We start from the raw sequence: 21721 nt of genomic DNA, 5'->3' as shown, positions 1-21721 counted from the left end.
GACACAGACGATTCATTCCATACACAGCCTACCAAAATGGAGTCCAAGTGTAACCTCCTAGTCCAAGGCAGAGCATATCAAGCCACATGCTTCTTAGCCCAGCCTAAAACTGAGACTGTATTGGAGAAAGAGGAGAGATAAGTCCCTTTGACCTCGTTGGCCTGTCAGCTAGAGTACTGGCAGTAGTTGAAGGAACTCCGTCATGCAGGAAAGGGCCAGCTTTTATGCCTCAATAAAGGTGTGGCTGGTGTGATTTCTCCATACAGATTCCTCCGTTTGAGTCTTCTACACAGTCTCTACTTTTAGATCGTAACTTACATCGTTGGAATTTGGAGGGTAGGTTACCGATGAATCTACTGAAGGGACCTCAGTATCTGTTCGGATGGTGTTTGGTTCAATCAATATGGCCTAGAAAACAGAATATATTAGTTTTGCTTATATGTCCAATATCTCCCAGAATTCCTCTGAGGAACTAATTCATTCTATGAATTAGTCAAAACATGACTGAATGGATCAGGCCTTAATTTTCCTTCTCCCCATCCAATCCAAAGCTATTTTCTTATGAGCTGCAAGATTCTCCCACCCACTTATCTGCCCAGCTTGGCTGTACCATCCTCCTTACCATAACTTCTTGCCTGTGGTGGAGCTAGATAATTTTAGAACCTGGACTTAAAGGTCTTATGTCCACCATCACCACCTTTAGATGGATATGTGTATTACTTCAGTTGTAATACTAATATTGCTATTCTGCCCTCCCCTTCTTTTGTATCTGGTCACTCTGGGCAGGGCTCCTGCAGCTTTAACTATTTATTTATTTCATTTTTATACTGCCCAATAGCCGAAGCTCTCTGGGCAGTTCACACAAATTAAAAACCATTCAAAATATAAAACAAACAGTATAAAAACATGATATAAAATACAATATAAAAACACAACCAGGATAAAATCAGCAGCAGTGCAGAAATACAAATTTAAAATACAAATTTAAAACAGCAAAGTTAAAATTAAATTTATAAAGTGTTAAAATGCTGAGAGAATAAAAAGGTCTTCACCTTTAACTGTTGTGATAGAGAGGGAATTTCACCAGGTGCTGCATGCATACAACTGGCACCTGCTAAAATCCCCTTTTCAATACAACTGTTAAAGATACAGGAGCCCTGTTCTCCTTTCCATATGGTCACCCTACCAAACACAGATACTATTATCATCCTGGTGAGAATCATGCAGTCACCTCGTTGGAGTCCGAGCGGGTTGCCCGGCACCAAAAGTATGCAGTGGCAGATGCGATGCAAAATTCCACGATGGTGAATGTCAACAATACAATGGCGATCCTGTTGCCTGTCTTCTCCCAAAAGAACACATATGCAATGTTACAAGCCAATCACCACATTGAAATCTATCCATTTATCTGATTCCTACAGGATGTTTGGGGGTTGTGGGGGGTTGTTGCTTTGGTCCATTCTGTACGAACGTAGGAAGAAGGCATTTCAAGCTGTAAAGTGAATGTCAGCACCTTCCTCCTTACAAGTAGCCTAATTGTGAACCACCCAGAGAGCTTCGGCTATTGGGCGGTATAGAAATGTAATAAATAAAATAAAATAAAATAAATTTAAGAGGCAACATTCAGATCTTGAGTAAATCAGCTTTGATTTGGCTGTAGCATGAGAGTCTAGCTGTTTACAGCAGGTGACACTCCAGTTGTAGGGCTGCAGCCTTACCCATGAGCCTAACCCAGGAGTAAGTGTCACTGAACACACTCAGATTTACTTCTCAGAAAACATGCATAGAATCTGGTCGCATGTGTCCTTAATCCAAATTATTTAACCTGAGAAAGCATCTTCCTTTGTATTTTGATTTGGGCTTGGTGCAAGCACTTTGATGCTATTTGGTTGTGAGTGTGTGAGGGGAGGGGGGTGAGAAGGGAAGAGAAAATGTGAGAAGGCAGGGGGAAGAGAGACAGACAGTCTGTTGTTCCCAGCACAGTCTGGCTCTAGTCTCAGCTGGAACCTTTCAGGATGCATTACTAATAAGCAGCACCGCAGTGTCAATGTTCTTAGGTTCCCTCTTAACTAGGATTTCAAGTCAGGATTGAAAGCTGGTTAGCAAACCCTGGTTAAGAGGTAAACCTGGTTTACTAGCATTCCTGATGCTTAATAGTGCTGAGGTAACATCTTTACCATGGTTAAGGCAGGTGCAGGAAGGTAAGGGAAAAGGCATGCTGGAGAAGGGAGGGCTGGGAGAGGGGACATATAATTCTGTGGGTCGCTCCCATTCTCTTCACCACCATGAAAAGGTTGCAAGCATTATGTTGTTGCTTAAGTATGGACACTTACCATCACCAGGGAAAACTGATGATTATCATCCGAATGAAATGGCACATTTATGCTCAGATCGACTATAAAAGCCAATATTCCAAGTAACGCAAAGATGGCACTGATGATATTCATGGCTTGCGAGCCTTTCACCTGAAATACACAAACACTGGATGGTAGGAGGGGGAATTCTAATAAACATTTAGAGCAGCCTTTAGACTACAACTCTCATTGCCCCTGGCCAGACTACACCTCCCATCATCCCCCACCATGTCCATTATGCAGTTAGGAAAGGCAATTTTAGAGCAGTGGCAAATTGGAGAGCCTTCGGAATCTCTCGTTCTGCTTCTATAGGCTTTGGAAATGAGCTCTGACTCTCTGTGCCTCAATTCAAATGTCAAGTGAGAGTCATGATGCTTCATTATGAAGCACTCAGTGACTGGGGCTGCCAGCCAGAGAAGCTGCTTATGCTGGAGACAGACGATACAGCTATTGAGAGAGCTGAAGGAGGCATGGTAGAGACATCATTTTCTTCTGTCCCATGGTTATCTCTGCTCAAACAGGTATGGCAGGTTTCCAAAACACTCCCCACAGCTGCAAAATCTGTGAACAGAGACAATAGTGGGGTGAACATGCACACACTGTGGGCAACAGTGATTGTCTCCTGTACCTGATAACGAACCAACTGCTCCCCTCAGTCTGAATCCCTCACCCTCTCCATTGTGACTCCATCTTGGGACCTTAGAGGCCCAACATCTCCCTACAAAGGCTTTCTTTGTCATTCTTCCCATAAGAATGAAGGCTGGGTAAGAAATTGGATGAACTGAAGACTTGAAGCTCTTTTCTACAAAGGTTTCCTCAGATACAACTCACACTGAATTCCACGTGGGTGAATCCTGAGGAGTATGCATAGAATTGTTGCCTTAACCCAGCAGTCTTAAAACTTAGTTTTTATAATAGGGTTGGGGGAACCTCAGGCCTGGGGGTCCCAGTCCAGCCCTCTGGGGTTCCCCAGGTGGCCGCTCCCCTTCCCCTGGCCCCACTCTTTTCCCTTACCACCAATTGTTTGAGGGTTACCCAGCTTTTCCCCATTCTAAAAGGCAGAAATGCCTCTCCTAAGGCTTAGTTACTGGCAGTGAGAGCTTTAAACTACGGCATGCTGGTATTATTTTGTATTTTTGGCTCTGCTCCCCTTTGCCTTTAGCCCCACCTATCACTGTAATGTAGCCCCTGAGAGCTTCTCTGAAATTTAATTTGGCCTTTGTGCCAGAAGTGGTTGCCCACTCCTGATTTATAACCATTCCCACGGGGTGAACTGGAATTCCCTTGGCAATGCCGGCTATAAACAGGAAGAGCACTTCTCACTCCTGCAGCAGCCATTCTATAGGGTGGCTTTAAGAATGATTGCTAAATCCTGGGCAACCAGGGAGCATGGTTTTAGTTGGACGTGTCATCTGCTATAGGGGAAGAAGAAGCCATGTACATACGTTCCATCCCCGCAACATCCTCCTCCAGGTGGTACACACAACATGCAATGGCCTTTGGCTCAATCCAGTTCATGGCTAGTCCATATGGAAAATGTGCCAGCTCAGTTACACGGAAGGGTCTGAAATAAGCTTAACAAAGGACATAAGCTTCATGCCAAAAGAAATAAGACTACTTTTGCTTAAAAAATACTTTCTGGTTTGATAACTATCCACCAGAGTATCCCTTGCACACCTTATGTTTCGCCAGTTCCTACTACCCCTACTTCCCATTATAATACATACTATGTATTTTGAACCACTTAGAGCTTTTAGGATATTAAGCAGCATACAAGTACTATAAATAAACAAATAAAATAAATATAAAACTAAGCTTTAGCAAGGTGTCTGAATATGCCCCCAGACCCTGCTCTGGGCAATTGTCATTCTACATAAAATAGAAATGTAATAATAAATAAATAAATAAACTGAGCAGTTCCTTTCAATACAGGATACAAACTTTATGCATTGAGCAGGAGGTTGGACTCAATGGCCTTGTAGGCCCCTTCAACTCTGCTATTCTATGATTCTACACAACACAGAGGAAATTCATTGAAATCTGGCTATAAGCTATCGTCTAAGCCAACCATCTAAGCCTCATCTAAGCCAATCAGAGCCCAAATCAAGAGTCTACTTCAACCTCAGGGTCTACTTGCACTTGAGGTGATTAAAACAAAGTCTCCACTATTTATTCATTATATTTCTATCCCAGCTTTCCTCGAAGGAATCAAGGTTCTTCCTCCCTGCTGCCCAGTTTTGTTCTCTCATGAAAACCCCAAGTGGTAAGTTCAGCTGAAAGAGAGAGTAACTGGCTCAATGAAAGTCATGACTGAAAGGGAGGAGGGTTGAACTGGGGACTCCCCAGTCCTAGTCCGACTTTCTAATCACACTACACCACACTAGCATTCCAATGGTTCCAGACATACGCCTTCGGTGTTCATTCCAGGTGGAATTAACAGAGTTAAACTGGAGCTAACAGAAGGGGGAAAGAACACCAGGGTGACTCACGGCACACTCTGTAGGGCTCTTCTCAGCACCAATGGAGAGGCATCCAGAAACAATGAACTGTTTGGGAAGAAGAAAACAAGGATGTCGTTGATTGTCACATTATCAATAGTCTCCCATCCCACCATCCATGGACCCACCTCAGATGGCTGCGTTAAAAATGAAGAGGAAGATGGTTTGATCAAGAAAGAGAGGCTATTATATCTTTACACCATGCAATGAGGTGTCTTGGCATCTGGCCAGAAGGTCACACTTTCTAGATGGTAAGAGGCCTCTACTGTTTGGGACATTGATGTTCTTCCATCTTATTTGTTAACTTCCCAATCTTTTACTTCAATCTTCTATGCTGGGCCTCAAAACTAAGACTGTTTCTGCACTTTCCCTTGGCAGGAAGTAGTTATGAGGCACCTCATCCCCCCACACCCCAAAGAAGATGGAGATACAAGATGAACGAAGGCTGACACCTCCATTCTGCTCTGATGCCATGTAGACTCCCCCAGCGCATGATTTCTCAAGCAATTGCTCTTAGCCATGCTATGTAAGGATTCTCTGCTGTGGAGCCACAGAACGATGCAGTGATGAGCCTGATGGGTTCGATTTTAGGGCTGAGATGAAACTCCTTGTCTTGTTTCAGTGTTGTCTCAAAATCATTCAGGGTGCCATTTTCAGCAATGTTCAACATCTGCTGTGAACACATTTGCTTTTTTCCCCCTGTAGTGACTCCTTCTCTGTGCCATTTTCCATCTCCTTTGCCCTCACAGACTTCAGTCCCATTTTCCTACACCACTGCTTAGTCCAATTGGCTGTCCAGAACCACAGTTTCATCAGTGGTGTCATGGAGGAAACACCTAATGTGATCACGTCATGGAAACTTGTGAGAGCACCACCAGCAACCAGATGAAACAGTAGGGCGGTAAATGAAGCTGAGGGCAGTGAGAGCAAAGAGGATCAGAACAATGCAATTATTCAGTGAGGTGTGTATTTCTTGTTTATCTATGCTAATTTCAAGGTGAATATTCATTGCAGCCCTAATCAGGTGTGAGAAACAAATGCACCTTGAGATAGACATTTTGCAGACTTCACTTATGGATGCTTTCATGTGTGAGGCTTAAATAATCCTTGACCCCCTCCCTTGCTATTCTTTGTAAACACATTATCATTTTTAATCTGGCCCAACATCTGAGTAACGCTAGTTCAGGGGCATTGTGGGAAATTTAACATGGTGGCTGCTGCTTGCCCATCACTGCCAGTAGGTAAGTCTGCAGCTGGGGTCCCACGGACATAGGCCCCTTCAAACATGGAGTCAGCCCTGTTGTTACTTGCTGGGAAGCAGAGGAGAGATATTTGTAATGAGAATGCACATACTTCCCAATTGATGCAAGAATATCTTTAAGCCTCAGACATGAAAACATAAGACAATACAGAAGAATGTAGGTAGGAAACGAATGAAAACCAAACTAGAGCATGAGATCCAAATGGTATGAGGCAGATGGCGACAGGAAGACGTGTGAACACAGAGAGCAAGATAAACATAACAGGAAGGAGTTGATGAAGCTGCTCAGAAAAGACAGTCACAACTTGACAGTAAGGAAGTAAGCGCAGATAATACACCACACACTGCTCTATCCCACACATCCCCAAAGAGCATGTGCTGCATGCATCGCCCTAAAGCTAGGTGAGGATGCACCCAGGAGTTTTTGCATGATCGGCTAAAGAAAAATCATATGAGGAGGTAGCACTTTCCAGATCGCATTTCATGATCTGCCTCTGTGTAACAGTCCACTCCTTTAAAAGCAAAAACAAACTGTGAGCACACAGGTTTCATTGAAGAAATAAAGACTTTTCACCCATGGCCTGGATAGAGCCTTCATGCTGTTTCTTCCCTGTCTGTGGCCTGTTGCCCACCCACTTCCAAAGTGAACTGTCGGCATAGTTTGATTTCTTTCAGTTGCTAAGTTGGGGTCATTGCAGCCATCCAGAGACAGCTCTGACATCCTTTCAGCTAATTATTTTTATCGGAAGCTCAACCTGCTTGCTTCCCAAACTGGGCTATTTCACAATCTTTCCCCCTTTTTCAAAATCAGTCGACATCCAATTTATTGGGGTGCATAGGAGCACAATTACATATATTCATCGGTTAAAAAACAATTCCCTGAGACCGCACTTCTGGGAGGGAAAGGCATGCATGCACAGGGAGCGAGTATTGAAACAGTGCAGGACAAAATTGTCTTAATGTGGGTTGAGGGGTCTTAATGGAATTGTTTTATATGTGATTGTAAAGCGCCACGATACCAGAAATGGTGAGGTGGCACTATAAAAATGCTTTAAATAAATAAATAAAAATAAATAAAATAAAAGTGAAAGAAAAATGGGACATGTCCAAAGTGTCAATATGTGCAATCCCCCTGAGAATAAAAGGAGTTGCTTTTTTATTGTGATTGTAAGGGCTTAAATAGACTTTAGAGTGAGGGGTGTTGACCCACATCTCCCATACACATCTCCCTGATAAGATTTATTAAAAGAACCCCGTGTTGTCGCTGTGCATTGCATTTCCCCACCTACCCTCCAGTTGATTAACTACTGTAAGGTGTGTCATTCCAGGACATTATTGAAAATTATAGAAAATCCCCCCTGACATCATGGAAAGAACAAAAACCAGGACAAATCCGGGGAAATCCTGACAGTTGGTCAGGATTTCCCCGGATTTGTCCTGGTTTTTGTTCTTTCCATGGTGTCAGGGGGGATTTTCTATAATTTTCAATAATGTCCTGGAATGACACACCTTCCTCTTTAAGGCTGCCATTAGCATGGCAGGAGGGAATGACATGCTTTCTTGAGGCACATCATTCCCCCACCCCGAGCTCCAATTGAGGTCTTAAAGGGGAAAGTGGGTCATTCGTGGACATTATAGAAAAGGCCCCAATTGGAGTGGATGGTGGTGGTGCAGAATGAAATCCTTTCCCCTCCTCCACTCCAATCGGGTTCTTTAAGGTGGCGGGGGAATAACGTACTTTCTGCAGGACTCAGAAAGCTGCTTCCCCCCCACACACACACTAGGTGTCCTCTTTTTTGGTTTCCCAAATATGGTCACCCTAAACTACTGCAAGAGATGAGGAAATGACATCACATTACAGGTTCCTTTGACCAGACTTTATTGGTGAGATATGGACAGGGGATGGGGTGGGTGAGTTGGCAGCAGCCTTCTATCCCATTAATATCTCATTAGGCCCTAACAGCAGCAAATGTATATAAAATGTATATAAAAGCTTTGCACATCGTGGAACAAAAGCTCCAAGCTCTGCACTGGAATCTGAGAAGAAGCATGCAACTTTCTGAGAATCACACCTTTCCTTTTTAAAAGCAAATTTCTAGTCCTCATAGCTGTAAACAGACTTTGAAAAATATGCAGACATTCCCGGATGAAAAGGAGAAAAGGAAGGCACATGGTGAAAAGGACTTTTGCCAGTCAACAGCTGGGAGTGCTTTGCTCTGCATAAGCTGAACTATAGCTCCCAGTGCTAGTATTTTCCCACCCCATAGCTCCAAGTCTTTTTTATCACTGGAGTTCTTAGGATAACATACACACCCCGCCTTCTGTAAAATCCAGTAAAGGTAATCAGATCAGAACAGATAGGGAACACTTATCACATGCTTAATTTTGAGCACAGGTTGAATTTTGGTTACCTTGTCAACACATTGGGAATGCTTAATATTTATTTATTTATTTATTTATGGAAGCAGAGTATGCCAATCCCAGGTTGGAATGTGCCAAGCACAAATTGACGAAGTCTACATTTTGCCGCCTTCAGGTTTCTGCTATAAATATGTAAATCATTGCAGACTTGATTGGATTTAGTCTCCGGATAAAACAGACACTTCCTGAATCAACATGAAGAATGTATCAATGTACAGATATAGCAGGAAAATCTGGAAAGGCCTCAAAATGTGTTTGGTAGCCCTGATCCTAAACGTATTTACACAGAATTAAATCCATTGGGGATTTGCTTCCTATTAAATATGCTTAGGGCTGCAGCATAAGGTGCTCCTAACACAAGGTCAAGTATGCTGTCATTCCTTTCACATCCGAGGGTGACAAGTGAAGAGACAAGGGAAAGAGGCACACTGAGGCGGAGTGACGTGGTTGTGCTTTTCCGGGATAGTTGTGCATTGGCGTAACAACCACTGCAGAGAGGACATATGGCATACCAGTTTGGAGTCCGTGCTGCAGTGGCAGAGACAGATGGTAGCCCAACATGCACCCTGGACAGATTGTGCTATTCCTAACTCTACAGTATGTTAAAGCTCCTTCTACCCTGACCAAAAAAGGAGACATTGGCAAGCCCCAGAGAACTCTTGTCTTCTTAATTACCTGTTATGGAGTGGGGAAGGGAAGGGCCAAGGGGACAAGCTAGGATCAGGGCCAGCCCTACCATTAGGCAGAGTGAAGCAACTGCCTCAGGCAGCAGATATTGGGCTGCTCGTTCCGAGTTATTTAATTTGTAATAATTGTATTTTTACTGCCAGAGAGGGAGAGAGACGCTGGTGGGATTTTCAGCCTCCTGGGCCCAAATAACTGGACTGGCTTTGGGTACTGTGCGCCTTGACTTGGGTGGGTCAGTGAGTGGGTGTGCCAATTACTGCTGCATCTCAGGCAGCAAAATGTCTTGAGCCGGTCCTGGCTAGGATGCATATTGGGGTAGACATGATTCTTGAGATGCTGCCAAAGCCAACTTCCTCTGAGGCTTCTGGGGCACTGCCAGTGGGGCTCCAGGCATCGAGCTCTCAGCACCACTGAAACAGCTTTCAAGCCGAGGGGAATGCCCAGTCTGATCTCTGCTGCTCTGCAGTGCCACCCTGCCGATGGCCTGGCCAGGCCTCCCCCAGCAGAGGGTTCCGGTGGTGGGTGGGCCCAAAATATCAGCATGCCGTAGCTTAAAAGCCCTTACAGCCAATAACGAAGGCTTAAGAGAGTCATTTCAACCTCTAAGAATGGGGGGGGGGGGACTGCACAACCGCTGAGAAGCCACAAAATGATCAGTGTCAGAGCAAAGGGGGCAGGGCCCTCTGGGTAATGCCAGAGAGCTAGATTTGGACCCCAGGTGGGCCTGAGGATCTGCACCCCTGCCATACAACTACTGACTCAGACATAGCTCCTCAGAGTTGCCTGGAAGTCCTGCATGGGCCTAGTGAACTGTTGTCCTGTCCGCAGACTGTTTAAACGTTCTAGACAATTTCATTGTCTGGAAACAAAGAACACTTTTGACACTTTTTCCCCCCTTTGGTTTTCACTCGCACCCCACACCCAGCCCTCGAGCCAGGGTACGTTCTAACCAGTGATGATGAATAATGTTGAAACTGATTCCTGTTACCTCAAGAGATGAAAAATACATGGTAGACTGAAGTGCTCATTGGATTTTGTGTGCAATCACAGTTTTAACCATCCGCCTGCCATTTGTTTTGTTTTGTCAAGTTTTCTGTATGTGAAATGCTTGTTAATAAATATTTTATTAGGCTGTGAAGGTGGATTTTTATCAAAGGGTAACTAGGTGTGCGCGCGCACATACTTGACTTTGCAAAAGACAGAATCAGAATTTCTTAAATTTAGCAAGGTTGAAGGTGCCTTTTATCCTTTCCGTAAATAATAACTACATGTGAGACTTGGAGACCTTTATACAATAATGTATTTACTTCATTACAGTTACACTGAAAATCTTCCCTATGGCTGTTTTTCTTCAGTGCAAACTACAATGACTAAGTTACTGCAGACTTACTCACTACTTAAACTTTTTATCTCTTAAAAAATGGATTCATCTCGTTCTTAGACATTGTTTCTACACGTCAAAATTTAGTTATGACCCTCATGGAATATTCTAGCATGCTTCAATATATGCTTTATAAATATCCCTGTCAACATTGCAAGCGAGCCCATAGTAACAACGTGCATAGCACTTTCCTCAGAAACCTGTACTTTTCAGTTTGTTAAAAGACGCATTTAGTTACTTTGTCCTGAGCACATGTCATACTACATATTGTTCATCTCTAGTATTGGAGGCAGTATGCCTGAGGAACAAGAGCAGGGGGGTGCTATCGCACTCATGTCCTACTTGTGAGCTTCCCTCAGGCAGCTTGTTGGCCACTGTAGGAAGAGGATGCCAGACTAGACAGACTTTTGGTCAGATTCAACATGGCTGTTCTTACGTTCTTATCTTCAAATGACTTGTAATAATAACTTGCTCAGTTACATGTTCACCATTCTCAGAACCTGATGTCTATTTCCACAGTTTGGGAGTTTGTACGGAACTGTGCCCCCATGAGCGTATTGTTCAAGGAGACACATTTCAGCAGCCCACACTTCTTCATGCAACTTCAGGCTAGTAGATTAAGCAAGGCCTGAACTGCTGGTGAACCCTCCCGTCCAGTGCCCAAGCAGCTACTCAATCCCATCTTTGAATTCCTACTTCCAGCCCCTGCCAACAGGACTTGATGTCATTTTGTAATTCTCCAAATTCCAAAAAGAAAAAGTGAGGCAGTCACAACAGGGCCTATTTATTATAGGCACTGTTGTGTCCTTCTCACTTGTTTTCTTTTGGTGATTGGAGTGCCTCCCTGCTGAACGTCTCCACATTGCAACCTAATTTACACATTTGGGCATGTTTCATCAAGGTAGTCCCTTCACTGTTGCAGTTAGTTGCTGTCTATCTCTCTTTTCTTTGCCCAGAACAGGTGATATCTCAGGTTATTGACATTCACTGTGGAAACTTTCAGCGCCTACAGAAAGCATGTAGAAATGCTCTGATTTTTCATTAGCGCTGAAGACAGATTCCACACTTGCCCCAATTCAATATAAGACAGTCTGTGTTTCTTTAGCAGTCGTCAAGATTTATAGGGCATTTGCTTTCCCTTTGCCACCAAGTGCACTTACACCATCACATCCAGTGAAGGCATGTGTTCCAGAACTAGAAGTAGAATTAGCAGTTCCAAGTATTCAATGGGCTTCACATGCATTATCTAGTTATAAGTCCTACAACAACCCTGAAAAGTAAGTCAGTATTATTACCCCCCATTCTGCAGATGGGGGGACAGAGGCTGAGAGAGAATGGACTATAGACTGCCTGATTTGTAGTTCAGTCTTACATGTCTGCCTAAGCTTGACCCTATTTTTCTGATGTCAAATGCAGTAGTGTATAATCTAGCACCACACTTGAGGTCCACCACCACCCCAATTTCTCTTTCTTTAGACCTCACATCCTGTCCCTCCCTCCCTTCCTCCCTCTCTTGCATATGGTGTTGAAAGTTTTCAGTCTGCTCCTTTTCCCATTCACTGCTCATGACATTTCCTTGCTGTGGGACATTCTCCAATTTCTTATGTTGGAAGATGGCATAGCATTGCTCCCCAATGGGAAAGGCATTCATCAAATCAGAGCAATGTCCCTAGCAAGCTGCCTTTCTACAGAAATGCTCCTAAGATTCTGGTTTTCAGCAAATGGGCTCCCCTTGCTTTGTAAGAGGCTCACAACTGCTGGCATCATGGCTTCCTTGTCCTTTTGCAGCCTTGACCTCTTGAGGTCTGCAGTGCTGAGGTTCCCCTTTCCTCTCCCTCAGTTGTCCAAGGAAAGCATTCTGCTGCTATTTAACAGCACTAGACATGAGGCTGAAACCTGCGGTACCCCTGGAGTTTGTGTCCTGGCTCACCCTAACTTTGGAGGCTGGATCTGAAGGGATATACCCAAAGTGATGGTTGCTGGAGATCAGAAAGGAGCAGCTGCCTCCCTTCAACACTCTAAACACATCAGGATGACCCTTTGCAAAGTTAGCCATTTGTGGGGAGCCTACTGACAGATCTCTTGCATAATTTAGATTGTCAAAGGCAAAGCACCTTGGGATCTATGAGCTCCATCAGACGAGCATTTTATTGCATGCTTGTTATGAATTTCTGCAGGTTCCTCTCATGACAACGTCTGCCTCCTGTGCACCTCCTGCCCCTTCTAGCCTTCTTCCCATGACACAAACACACACCAGTAAGTTGAAAGTTGCCACTATCTCCTGCTGTGTGCAGGAGAAGCGGCAGGATCAAAAAGGCCCACTGAATGGGCCATGTGCAAGTTGTTTACTTCCTATTTCAAAACAGGAAGTAATGAGGGACAAACGCATGGGTGGAGAAGCAACAGTAAGCAAACGCGATTTTTCCCTGTGTGATGACACTCATTAACCTGATCTTACCTAATGATGTACCTGAGGTCTCCTAACCTGTAGGCATTTGTCTGTGCTTACAATTTAGTTGTGTGGGGGAGACCCAAACTGTGGTTAGTAGAGCCTAGTGGCTCCAATTTTGGTGGGGCTGTGCTTCCATTTTTGGTTTCAGGCAGAACCAACCAGAATGCCAAAAAAGCTATCCAAGGTCCTGAACCCTATCCTCAAAATAGGTTCAGCACTTTGGATATCTCCTTCAGAGTTCTAGCTGGTTTGGGCTGAAACCCAGAGTGTCTTCATGGTCCCACCAAAATCAAAGCCGCCAATCTCCTCTGACCATGATGGCTGTCCTGTGACCACACAAAGCACTCTGTGTTTTGTATTTCATGCCCTGCCCCCATGGTCTTGCCATATGCAGATCACTTTACACCCTGTTGCATGGTTTATCTAAGGTTTATTTAGGTTGTGGTTACACACAAAACCCAGTGACTGCTGCAGCTCAGGGTGTAAATCACTATACGTATTATGCATCACAGATGTTACGGATTTTGGTCCTGGCTCGAAGACTACCAGACAGAAATGACCACTGGCTTTAGGAAACCATAGAAACATCAAGGAATTTAACATAGCTGTGATTGCGCAGCATGGTGTGTTCCTTATCACCCAGAGGTAGAAGCAAAGGCAAGGGCCTGTGCTCTTTCTAACTTTGAAAGGTTCTCATGTGAAATGTGTTATTGTTGTTACACACTTTGAAAATGTGATGAAAACACAAATACAACTTCCTAGCTATTAAACGTATATTGCAGGTGGGGGCTGCAACTGAGAGAGAGTGGGTTATGGTAGTCCTGCAGTGCAATCCACTGCCAGCCCCACACTGAAAAGGGGAATTTTAGCAGGTGTCATTTGTATGCATGCAGCACCTGGTGAAATTCCCTCTTCATCACAATATTAAAGCTGCAGGAGCTATACTAGAGTGACCAGATACAGCTTTAATTGTTGTGATGAAGAGGGAATTTCACCAGGTGCATACAAATGACACCTGCTGAAACTCCCTCTTCATCACAACAGTTAAAGCTGTATCTGGTCACTCTATACAACTGTTAAAGATACAGGAGCCCTGTCCTCCTTTCCACATGGTCACCCTACATTTGGAAACCTGTGTGAGGAAAAGCAGGAAGGTGATTTTGAGCAGGAAAGAAATGCCAGCAGGGAAAAGGTTAAGCACTGCTTTGCCCTGCCACACGCCCACTAGAAATTTTAGACTCCTGAGGCTGCTTTTCATTTTAAAAATACCAAAAACTCAGTCAATAATTCATTAAAAACATGTGCATATAGCAGGTAGTTTATACCTCAGAGGCTCAAGGTAAGGCCTGCACTGCATGCCATGCTTTTTTGCATAATTCTACATGGTGACCCATGACAATTGCATCAAAGGAAAACATCCTTGGGTGACAGGACGTAAAACAAGCCTTTCTGTCATTGGAAGTTTAGAGCATATCTGCTTGATATCCCAACAGCATCTAGATTTCATGTAAAAAGGAGGGGGTGGGGAACATACACATACTTTCTAGATTGTACCTGTTTGCTCTAACATGAAATTGATGCAGAACCCTAATTTTGGCTTCTCAGAACAGAAGTACACACTCTATTTGCTCCAAGGAATTCATTACAAGGACCACTCAGTATAGCACAGATAGATGATTGATTGATTGATTGACTGATAGATAGATATCTTTCCCTTCTCTAGAAGACAGAGAACAATGTTCTCTTCAACATCTCTGATAAAGTTTTGCATATACGGTATATATATATATATATATATATATATATATATATGGAAAAGGACATGTACTAAAAAAATTAGTGAGAAGACATCAGGAATACAATAAAATAAAGAACAGGATTTTGGACATTTCAAGACAGAGGGAGGAAGGAAGTCCAAGTCCAACATTATAATATTTTTTTCAAGCACATAGGACATTTTTAGGCAAAACACTTAATGAGATTCAAAATGGATTACACACTTTTGAAAGATGGAAAACATCATCTGTGTTGCCATCAGAAGCCAGGCAGGCATCTGAAGGTTTTACCCCACAGCACTGACTGAAATCTGCAATCCTATACCCACTTACTAGGGCGTAAGCTCCATTGAACCCAATAGGGCTTACTTCAGAGTAGACATGTATAGGATTGCAGTGCAGATCACACTGGTCCTGGAGCTTTCTGATGGCTCTGCAGAGTTTTCCTACAACAGCTGATGCCCCTTCCTTCCATTACCATCACTAGCGCCTTCTCACACATGGCATGCCGGGGGGCTAGCATGCTCTTTCCCTCTTCATTTCTCTCTGCTCTTGCCTGCCTGCCTGCGCTTTCACCTCACTCCCCATCTACCCGGGGGGGGGGGGGATTTGTCCATTCCCATGTGTGATACTCACGGATGCTCCTCCCAAGAAGGGGATCTCTCCAGACACAAAGAATGAGGCATATACACTGGTCAAGGTGCTGAGAATGATCCCAAAGCTAATGTGTATGAAGCCAGTCATGATCTGGATGGTCTGTGGGAACAATCAGGGGAATAATACTCGGCACTTGATGGATTAAATTCACACACACACACCCTTCAATGATGACACTGGCTCTAAAGGGTTGACAACAGGGAATCTGCCAGCTTGAAACTTTTTCATTGCACAGTTACTACCGTTTGTTTTGGTCCAGAGCCTCTTTCCACAGAGAAAGTGCTTCACAATCTTCACCTGTGTCACTATTGACTTTGTGTTTCATGAGATCTTTATGTTCTAAGTACTTCCCAAACATTCGTGAGAATAGTTAATGTCATCTGCTAGCTGAATGAAATCTGACATTTACAAAGCTGTTCTAATTAACACTTCCATACTGCTCAGATGCTAAGCAGACGGGAGGGCACCCAATCAAATCTAATACTGCACCAAGCTGATCAAGGTCAGCCTATGAGTAAGGAGGAATGGGAGTTGGGGTTGGGCATGTCCATTACCCAGAAAATATGATTGGATGGCCCCGAGTATTCTGAGGTCTCCCAGGGTGCAATGAACTCCTGACTATATGATCATCAGGTTAGCTCTGCTTATGGGAGATCATAGGACAGCTTTGAAAAATAGGTGGGCCAACAAGTTGAACTCCAGACACTCAGCTGGTTATAGTAGCCCACCAGGGGACCCTATAACCATCTTAGTTTTCCTTCCTCCCTGTCTCAGCAAAAATGTGGCATGTCAAGGACCTGGCTGACAACATTATCTAGCTGATGGGGTATGTCCCCAACTGGGTCACAACTTGTGCTAGAAGGGGGCATGGGGGTGGGTAATATCCTGTATCCATTCTGCTCTTGCACACAGGCAGCATCTTGGGTTATTTTTATCTGGTTTACCATCGCCATAGATTCTATGTGGTACCTGTGAAAAGGACACTGTTAAAATCCACTTTTCAGCTAAAAACAGTGTTGATTATCCAAATATTAATCCTCTCAACGTGTGAGAGAAGAGAATGAATAACGTCACCATGTTCTATCTGAAGAAACAGCAGCAGTGTATTAACATAAGCCTCTTGCATTTTTGGTCAGTGGTACAGACACTGATTAAGGCCCACACATGACGGACTTGGAGCCAGTCAGAAGACAGGAGAGGCAGAAAAGTTTCTTGAGGAGCAAGCAGGGGGCTGCCTGTCTCCTGGGGCCTAGGCTGTTTGAGGACCTTTCTTCTGCTGTCCTGGCACCAGCTGAAAAGCAGCTGAAGGTAAAAGGCCAAACACAGAAAGGAGTAAGGAGGGGAATTATGTAAGTGAGTGGTAGACCTCAGAAGGCAATTGAGTAAAGGGATTAAAAACCACAGAACATTGTTTGTGTGCCTGTGTGTGTGTGTGTGTGTGTGTACTACATTTCTCCCAATTATCCTCAAAGTAATATGTGAAAAACTAAAGAAAGTCAAACAACATGCTAACTCACACTCAGTAGTTGAGTGTGGTGGTTGTTGAACCATGGATTGTGTGTTGAACCATGTTGTCTAAATGTCTATAGGTGGCTTGTTAACCATGCAGTGTGAGTTATTTTCTTGAACAAGCCTCCTTGAGAACTTGTGGATTTTTGCTGGGTTGTTCAGGGGCAGTTAACAAGCCACCCTGTGGACATTCAGACAACACGCTAAGCCACGGTTCAACAAACAACCTACAGTTCAACAGCAACCCACACTCAACAACTGAATGTGGATTACTGTGTCAACTGAATGGCCCCACTGTGTGTTGCTTGATCAGTTTTTTAAAGTTAGGGGACACTGATGCATCTGATGAAGTAGGCTGATGCCTACAAAAAGCATGTACCATGAAAAATAAACTGGTTTGGCCACATCAGAGGACGGGTGAGAATTCTGCTTCAGATCAGTTTTGATAAGAATTTACCAAAACCCCCAAATTTTTCCATATAGAAGAACTTGAGATTTAAAGCAGTTGAATGTGGAGGAAACCAAAATTGACAGATTCATCCATCCAGGCTCTGGGTTTTGAGTGTTTAGTTCTTGAGAGTCTGGTTTTGAAAAAGATCCCAGTGTATTCAACCATGATAGTGCTTAATTAGGGTTGCCACTGCTTTTTTTGTGGCATGCTTCCTTCCTCATCTTTAACACCTCTGTGGTAGGCAGGTACATCATGGTCCTATCCCTGATTAAATAGCAGTACCTAATAAAGTTGGCTGGTACGGGTGGGGATTTCATTTCATTTCATTTTTTAAAAATTAGAATTTACCAAAAGTTACTTTTACTTGGGAGAGAAAGAACATGATTTAAGAAATGTGAATGTGGAAGATTCACTCATCCCTAACGAGGCCCTGTGCCTGACATTACAGAGAACAGCCCCCTGTTTCAAGGGTTCTCAAGGGACAGTCCTCTATTGAAAGGGCCTTCTAGGTTTAAAGATAAAGGGCCATATGAAAGGAGAGCAGCAGGGGCAGTTGGCCATCAAGAGTGACCACCTGGCCAGCAGACCCAGCAGTCACACAAATCACCTGGTCACTCTTCCTTGCCTATCGTGTGATGTATTGTATTTCTATTTAAATCCTAGTAATTGTTTCTACACTCGCATTTATACACATAAAACAGCGTATGCAAATCTGAGCCCTCTTTTTTGTCAGTGCATTTCCTCTATTGTTTGGCAGTGCATACGTGGCCACCCTAGCTACATCTTCATTGCTGGTGAATTCAGTCCCATTTGGTGGAGTATCAGTTTGTTCAGCTCAAAAATAAGCAGCGTTTGCCATCGGGAGACTACCAGCTGCATCCACACACACGCAGCTGCAATAACTGGAACAACAACCCTGGCCAGCATTTCTAGGTTGGCTTTAAAACGAACCTGATTATTTACAGCCTCCTTTTTTTCTTTTCTTTTTTAATCGACTGAACAAAAGTATCTGTCCTTCATTTTTTTTTTTATCTAAACACAATATTCAATTTAATGCATTTGTGCATTAAAAGAGAAAATGAGACATACCATATGAATTACATTTGTGCCAACTTCTTGGGACAGCTGGGAAGGAAGAGTAAATATAGTTCTTTTCAGCCAGGTACAACGTAGCACAGCAGAAGAATGTGCTGACACCGATTTCCTCGGATACAAGGCTTTTTGGTGGAGACCCAAAAAAACTCTGAGAGCATATCTGATTCCTCACAAGCCCACACACATTCATCATGAAGGGAATCAGTGCTGATGGTCTGGGAAATCCCAGCACAACAGTGCACCTATTTTTAGCAGGTAAGGGAAAGTCCCTTTCCATTGTAGTACTAAAGCATTGAATGAACCACTGGATTCCCCTTTGTAGATGTGACATATGCTGCACTCTGGCTTAGGCAAGACCAATACACGTCATTACACACAGCTATGTCTATGCGCATCCCGAAAGACCTAGGCCTGGGTCTAAGCTGTAGTCTTAAAAGCACAGCCATACATTTTACTGCTGCAGAATAAGAAACTTTCTTATAGCAATAGACAGCCTTTAAACATTATATTGGGAAGGTCAGTTCAGTAATGTGGTCTTTGGGAGCAGCCCTAGAGCTTCGTCTTTCCTCGAAGTGCCTCCCTCTTGTCTTGTCTTTTTCCATGGCTCTATGAAGAGCCAGGAGGAGAGGGGGTGGGGAGAAGGTTATTGTTGTGCAGGGGAGCGGGGCGTGGAAATGCTGATGTCCCTTCCAATTATCTGTTTTTAGCTGAACCGCTTGGAGATCCTGGGATGTCAGGCGGTTTATAAGTACCTTAAATAAATAAAAAAATCCAAGAGTAGGCATCTTTTGACTCTGCCCTTAATGGAAGCCATGGCAAAGATAACTCACTTTGCTTCCAGGCAAAAGCTTATTTTGAGTGATTGCTCAACAGCTTTCAGTCCACGAATCCATCTTAAAAGCTGGGCCTGAGCCCTGGCTCAAGCAGGTGGATTCATAATGAAGAGAATGCCTCTAGGCATGTGCAGAGTAATCACAGCCACAAGCACACCAGATCTGGGATTAGTGCTCAGGATTCCCAGATTAGCTTCCTGAACAGTTCCCGTACACTGTCAGCCAAATGCAGAACAAGCGCTACTTGGATCTGGCCACGGTTCCAGCTAGTCCAGCATTCTGCTTCCAGTAGCCATCAGCCTGATGCCTCTGAAAAGCTCAGGAGGGGGGAATAAAAGTGATGGCCATCCTTTGTTCGTCCTTCGCAACTGATATTCAGGGATATACTGCCTCTTACCATGGAGGATTGATTCAGCTATCAAAACTCACATCCCTCAATACAAGAATTCTCTCTTTTAAGCAGTTCTTTGACAGTGTTCTGCCCACATTTGTATTTTCTTAAAAAAATACTGTGTTCCTTGAGCGATGTTGCTCACTTCCATCCCTTATCAATGTAGAGGTAGTAATGCACATCGCTGTCCTAAAATTGTTGCTGAAGTCTGTACCCCAGCTGCAGAGACCAGGGTACTGGGCATTCCAGAGATTGAGGGTTAGCAAGATGATTTTCCACTCTCCTTGCTGGCTGCAGAATTAAATATTCCCAGTTCCCTGGGAATATTTAGCTTGGGAACACACACACACACACACACAAACACACACACACACCAGGTCAACATTATCCTGAGAATGAGATGCTTTCAGAAAGGTACTCCTACCAAATGGGCCATAAATTCCCCCTAATCTGAGGCAGAAAAGGCATAATAAATCCTGACATTATTTCTCTCCCCCATTCCCTCTGTTCCCCCTTCTCCACTCTCTCTCACATAAAGAGAGAGAGAGAGAGAGAGAGAGAGAGAGAGGGAGAGAGAGGAGAAATCTAGAATAACCCTCCTAAATTAGAAGATACGGTGCCATTTCAGGGAAACCCATGCCAGCCTCTCCCTCTCCCCCTCCCACACAGCTCCCTCCCCAAAGTGCTTCCCCCACCCCACGGCTCTGTCACTCACCCCCAGCACTCGGTTCTTCCCTTTGGGTATGGTTTCCACAGTGTACATCACGGTCCTTCTCCCCAGCCGGAAGGTCCCCATCCCCTGCATAGGAACGAGCTGGTGTGTTTGCTCCCGAGTCTACTGGGTCCCTAGCAGCCACTGAACGCTCCGCTGCATCAGCCACCCAGGCTGAGCATGGATGACAGCTTGGCTGTTCAGCTCCAGCACTCTCTCTTCAAGGGAAAGGAGAAAGCCTGGTCTTATTGGCTCCTGTCACTGATGATGTCACACACAGTCAGAGCTGCTGCAGAAAATGCAGAATGGGGTTTGGGGGGGGCATGTTGGGGAGGGCTCTTACTACCCTGCTCATAGGTAAAGCCTGCTTTCAGCAGAATTGCTCTCTCAGCAGGCAGCTAGGAAGGGCAGGAGCAGGTGTGTGTTTTGCACGACAGCCATACAACTGCTTTATCAAAGGGCACTGACAACTGTTGGGGCCCATTGACACATACCATATACCGCTTTCATACTGCTATATCCTGCTTGGTGTGGCTCCTGATTTATTTATTTATTTACTTACTTACTTACTTACTTATTACATTTTTATACCACCCAATAACCAAAGCTCTCTGGGTGGTTCACAAAAATTAAAACCATAAAGAGCATAAAAACAACCAGCAATCTAAAAACACAAATACAATATAAAAAGCACAACCAGGATAAAACCTGGTTTTATATACCGCTTTCATAGTGCAATATCCTGCTTGGTGTAGATCTAGCCTTATTCTCTTTCTTCGTGCATAACCTTCCAGGGGCTGCATGCCAGTGGTGGTCTGAGCCAAAGTGAAAAGTGGGAGTGGCCAAGGCCACAGGCACACTCCCCCTACATCCATTCACACTCTCCTCACACACACACACAAACACACAACCCACCAGTCCATCTACACTGTCTCTGACACACATGCATCATTCATACATACATGCATATACATCTCACCTACAAAGCTCAACGTATTCCCCTTAAGCATGACTTCCTTCCTACACACACACACACACACACAGAGAGAGAGAGAGAGAGAGAGAGAGAGAGAGAGAGAGAGAGAGAGAGAGAGAGAGAGAGAGAGAGTCCTACTGCAGCCCCTCAGTGCCAGGAGTTCCTGATGACCATCTGCCTCATCTCCACTCCACTGTGGTTACTGGAAGCTTCTCGTGTTCCCGAGCATCAACAGGCACTCTCGGTGTTTCTGATGTTTCCTGGAGTG

The 21721-nt window shown here is 44.2% G+C and overlaps 1 protein-coding gene across 2 annotated transcripts; it reads right to left on the bottom strand.

Annotated features, from left to right (window-relative positions):
* Nucleotides 1-37: 37 nt before the first annotated feature.
* LOC134392549 (membrane-spanning 4-domains subfamily A member 12-like) lies at nucleotides 38-20727 on the bottom strand. 2 transcript variants are annotated; one of them, XM_063116957.1, is made up of 7 exons: nucleotides 20481-20727; nucleotides 15466-15585; nucleotides 6585-6625; nucleotides 4844-4901; nucleotides 2334-2465; nucleotides 1232-1342; nucleotides 38-408 (listed from the first exon to the last, which is right to left on the bottom strand). In XM_063116957.1, the coding sequence occupies exons 1-7, from the start codon at nucleotides 20568-20570 to the stop codon at nucleotides 286-288; spliced, it is 675 nt and encodes a 224-aa protein (XP_062973027.1). In that variant the 5' UTR covers nucleotides 20571-20727; the 3' UTR covers nucleotides 38-285. The 2 variants fall into 2 exon arrangements, with proteins under 2 accessions (XP_062973027.1, XP_062973028.1); XM_063116958.1 differs by lacking the exon at nucleotides 6585-6625 and having other exon boundaries at nucleotides 4844-4900.
* Nucleotides 20728-21721: the final 994 nt, after the last annotated feature.

The sequence above is a fragment of the Elgaria multicarinata genome, chromosome 2 (assembly GCF_023053635.1).
Source record: "Elgaria multicarinata webbii isolate HBS135686 ecotype San Diego chromosome 2, rElgMul1.1.pri, whole genome shotgun sequence".
In the NCBI taxonomy this organism is placed as follows: Eukaryota; Metazoa; Chordata; class Lepidosauria; order Squamata; family Anguidae; genus Elgaria; species Elgaria multicarinata.
The sequence above is the reverse complement of the archived record's forward strand: the minus strand, read 5'-3'. Positions and strand labels throughout refer to the sequence as shown.

Excerpts from the sequence above, each read along its gene's own strand:
- LOC134392549 (XM_063116957.1), bottom strand. The coding sequence starts at position 20,570 with ATGCAGGGGATGGGGACCTTCCGGCTGGGGAGAAGGACCGTGATGTAC. Across the intron at positions 1,343-2,333 it reads ATCAGTTTTCCCTGGTGATG|ACAGGCAACAGGATCGCCAT; the intron begins GTAAGTGTCCAT and ends TTTTGGGAGAAG. Across the intron at positions 409-1,231 it reads CCCGCTCGGACTCCAACGAG|GCCATATTGATTGAACCAAA; the intron begins GTGACTGCATGA and ends TCTGTTTTCTAG.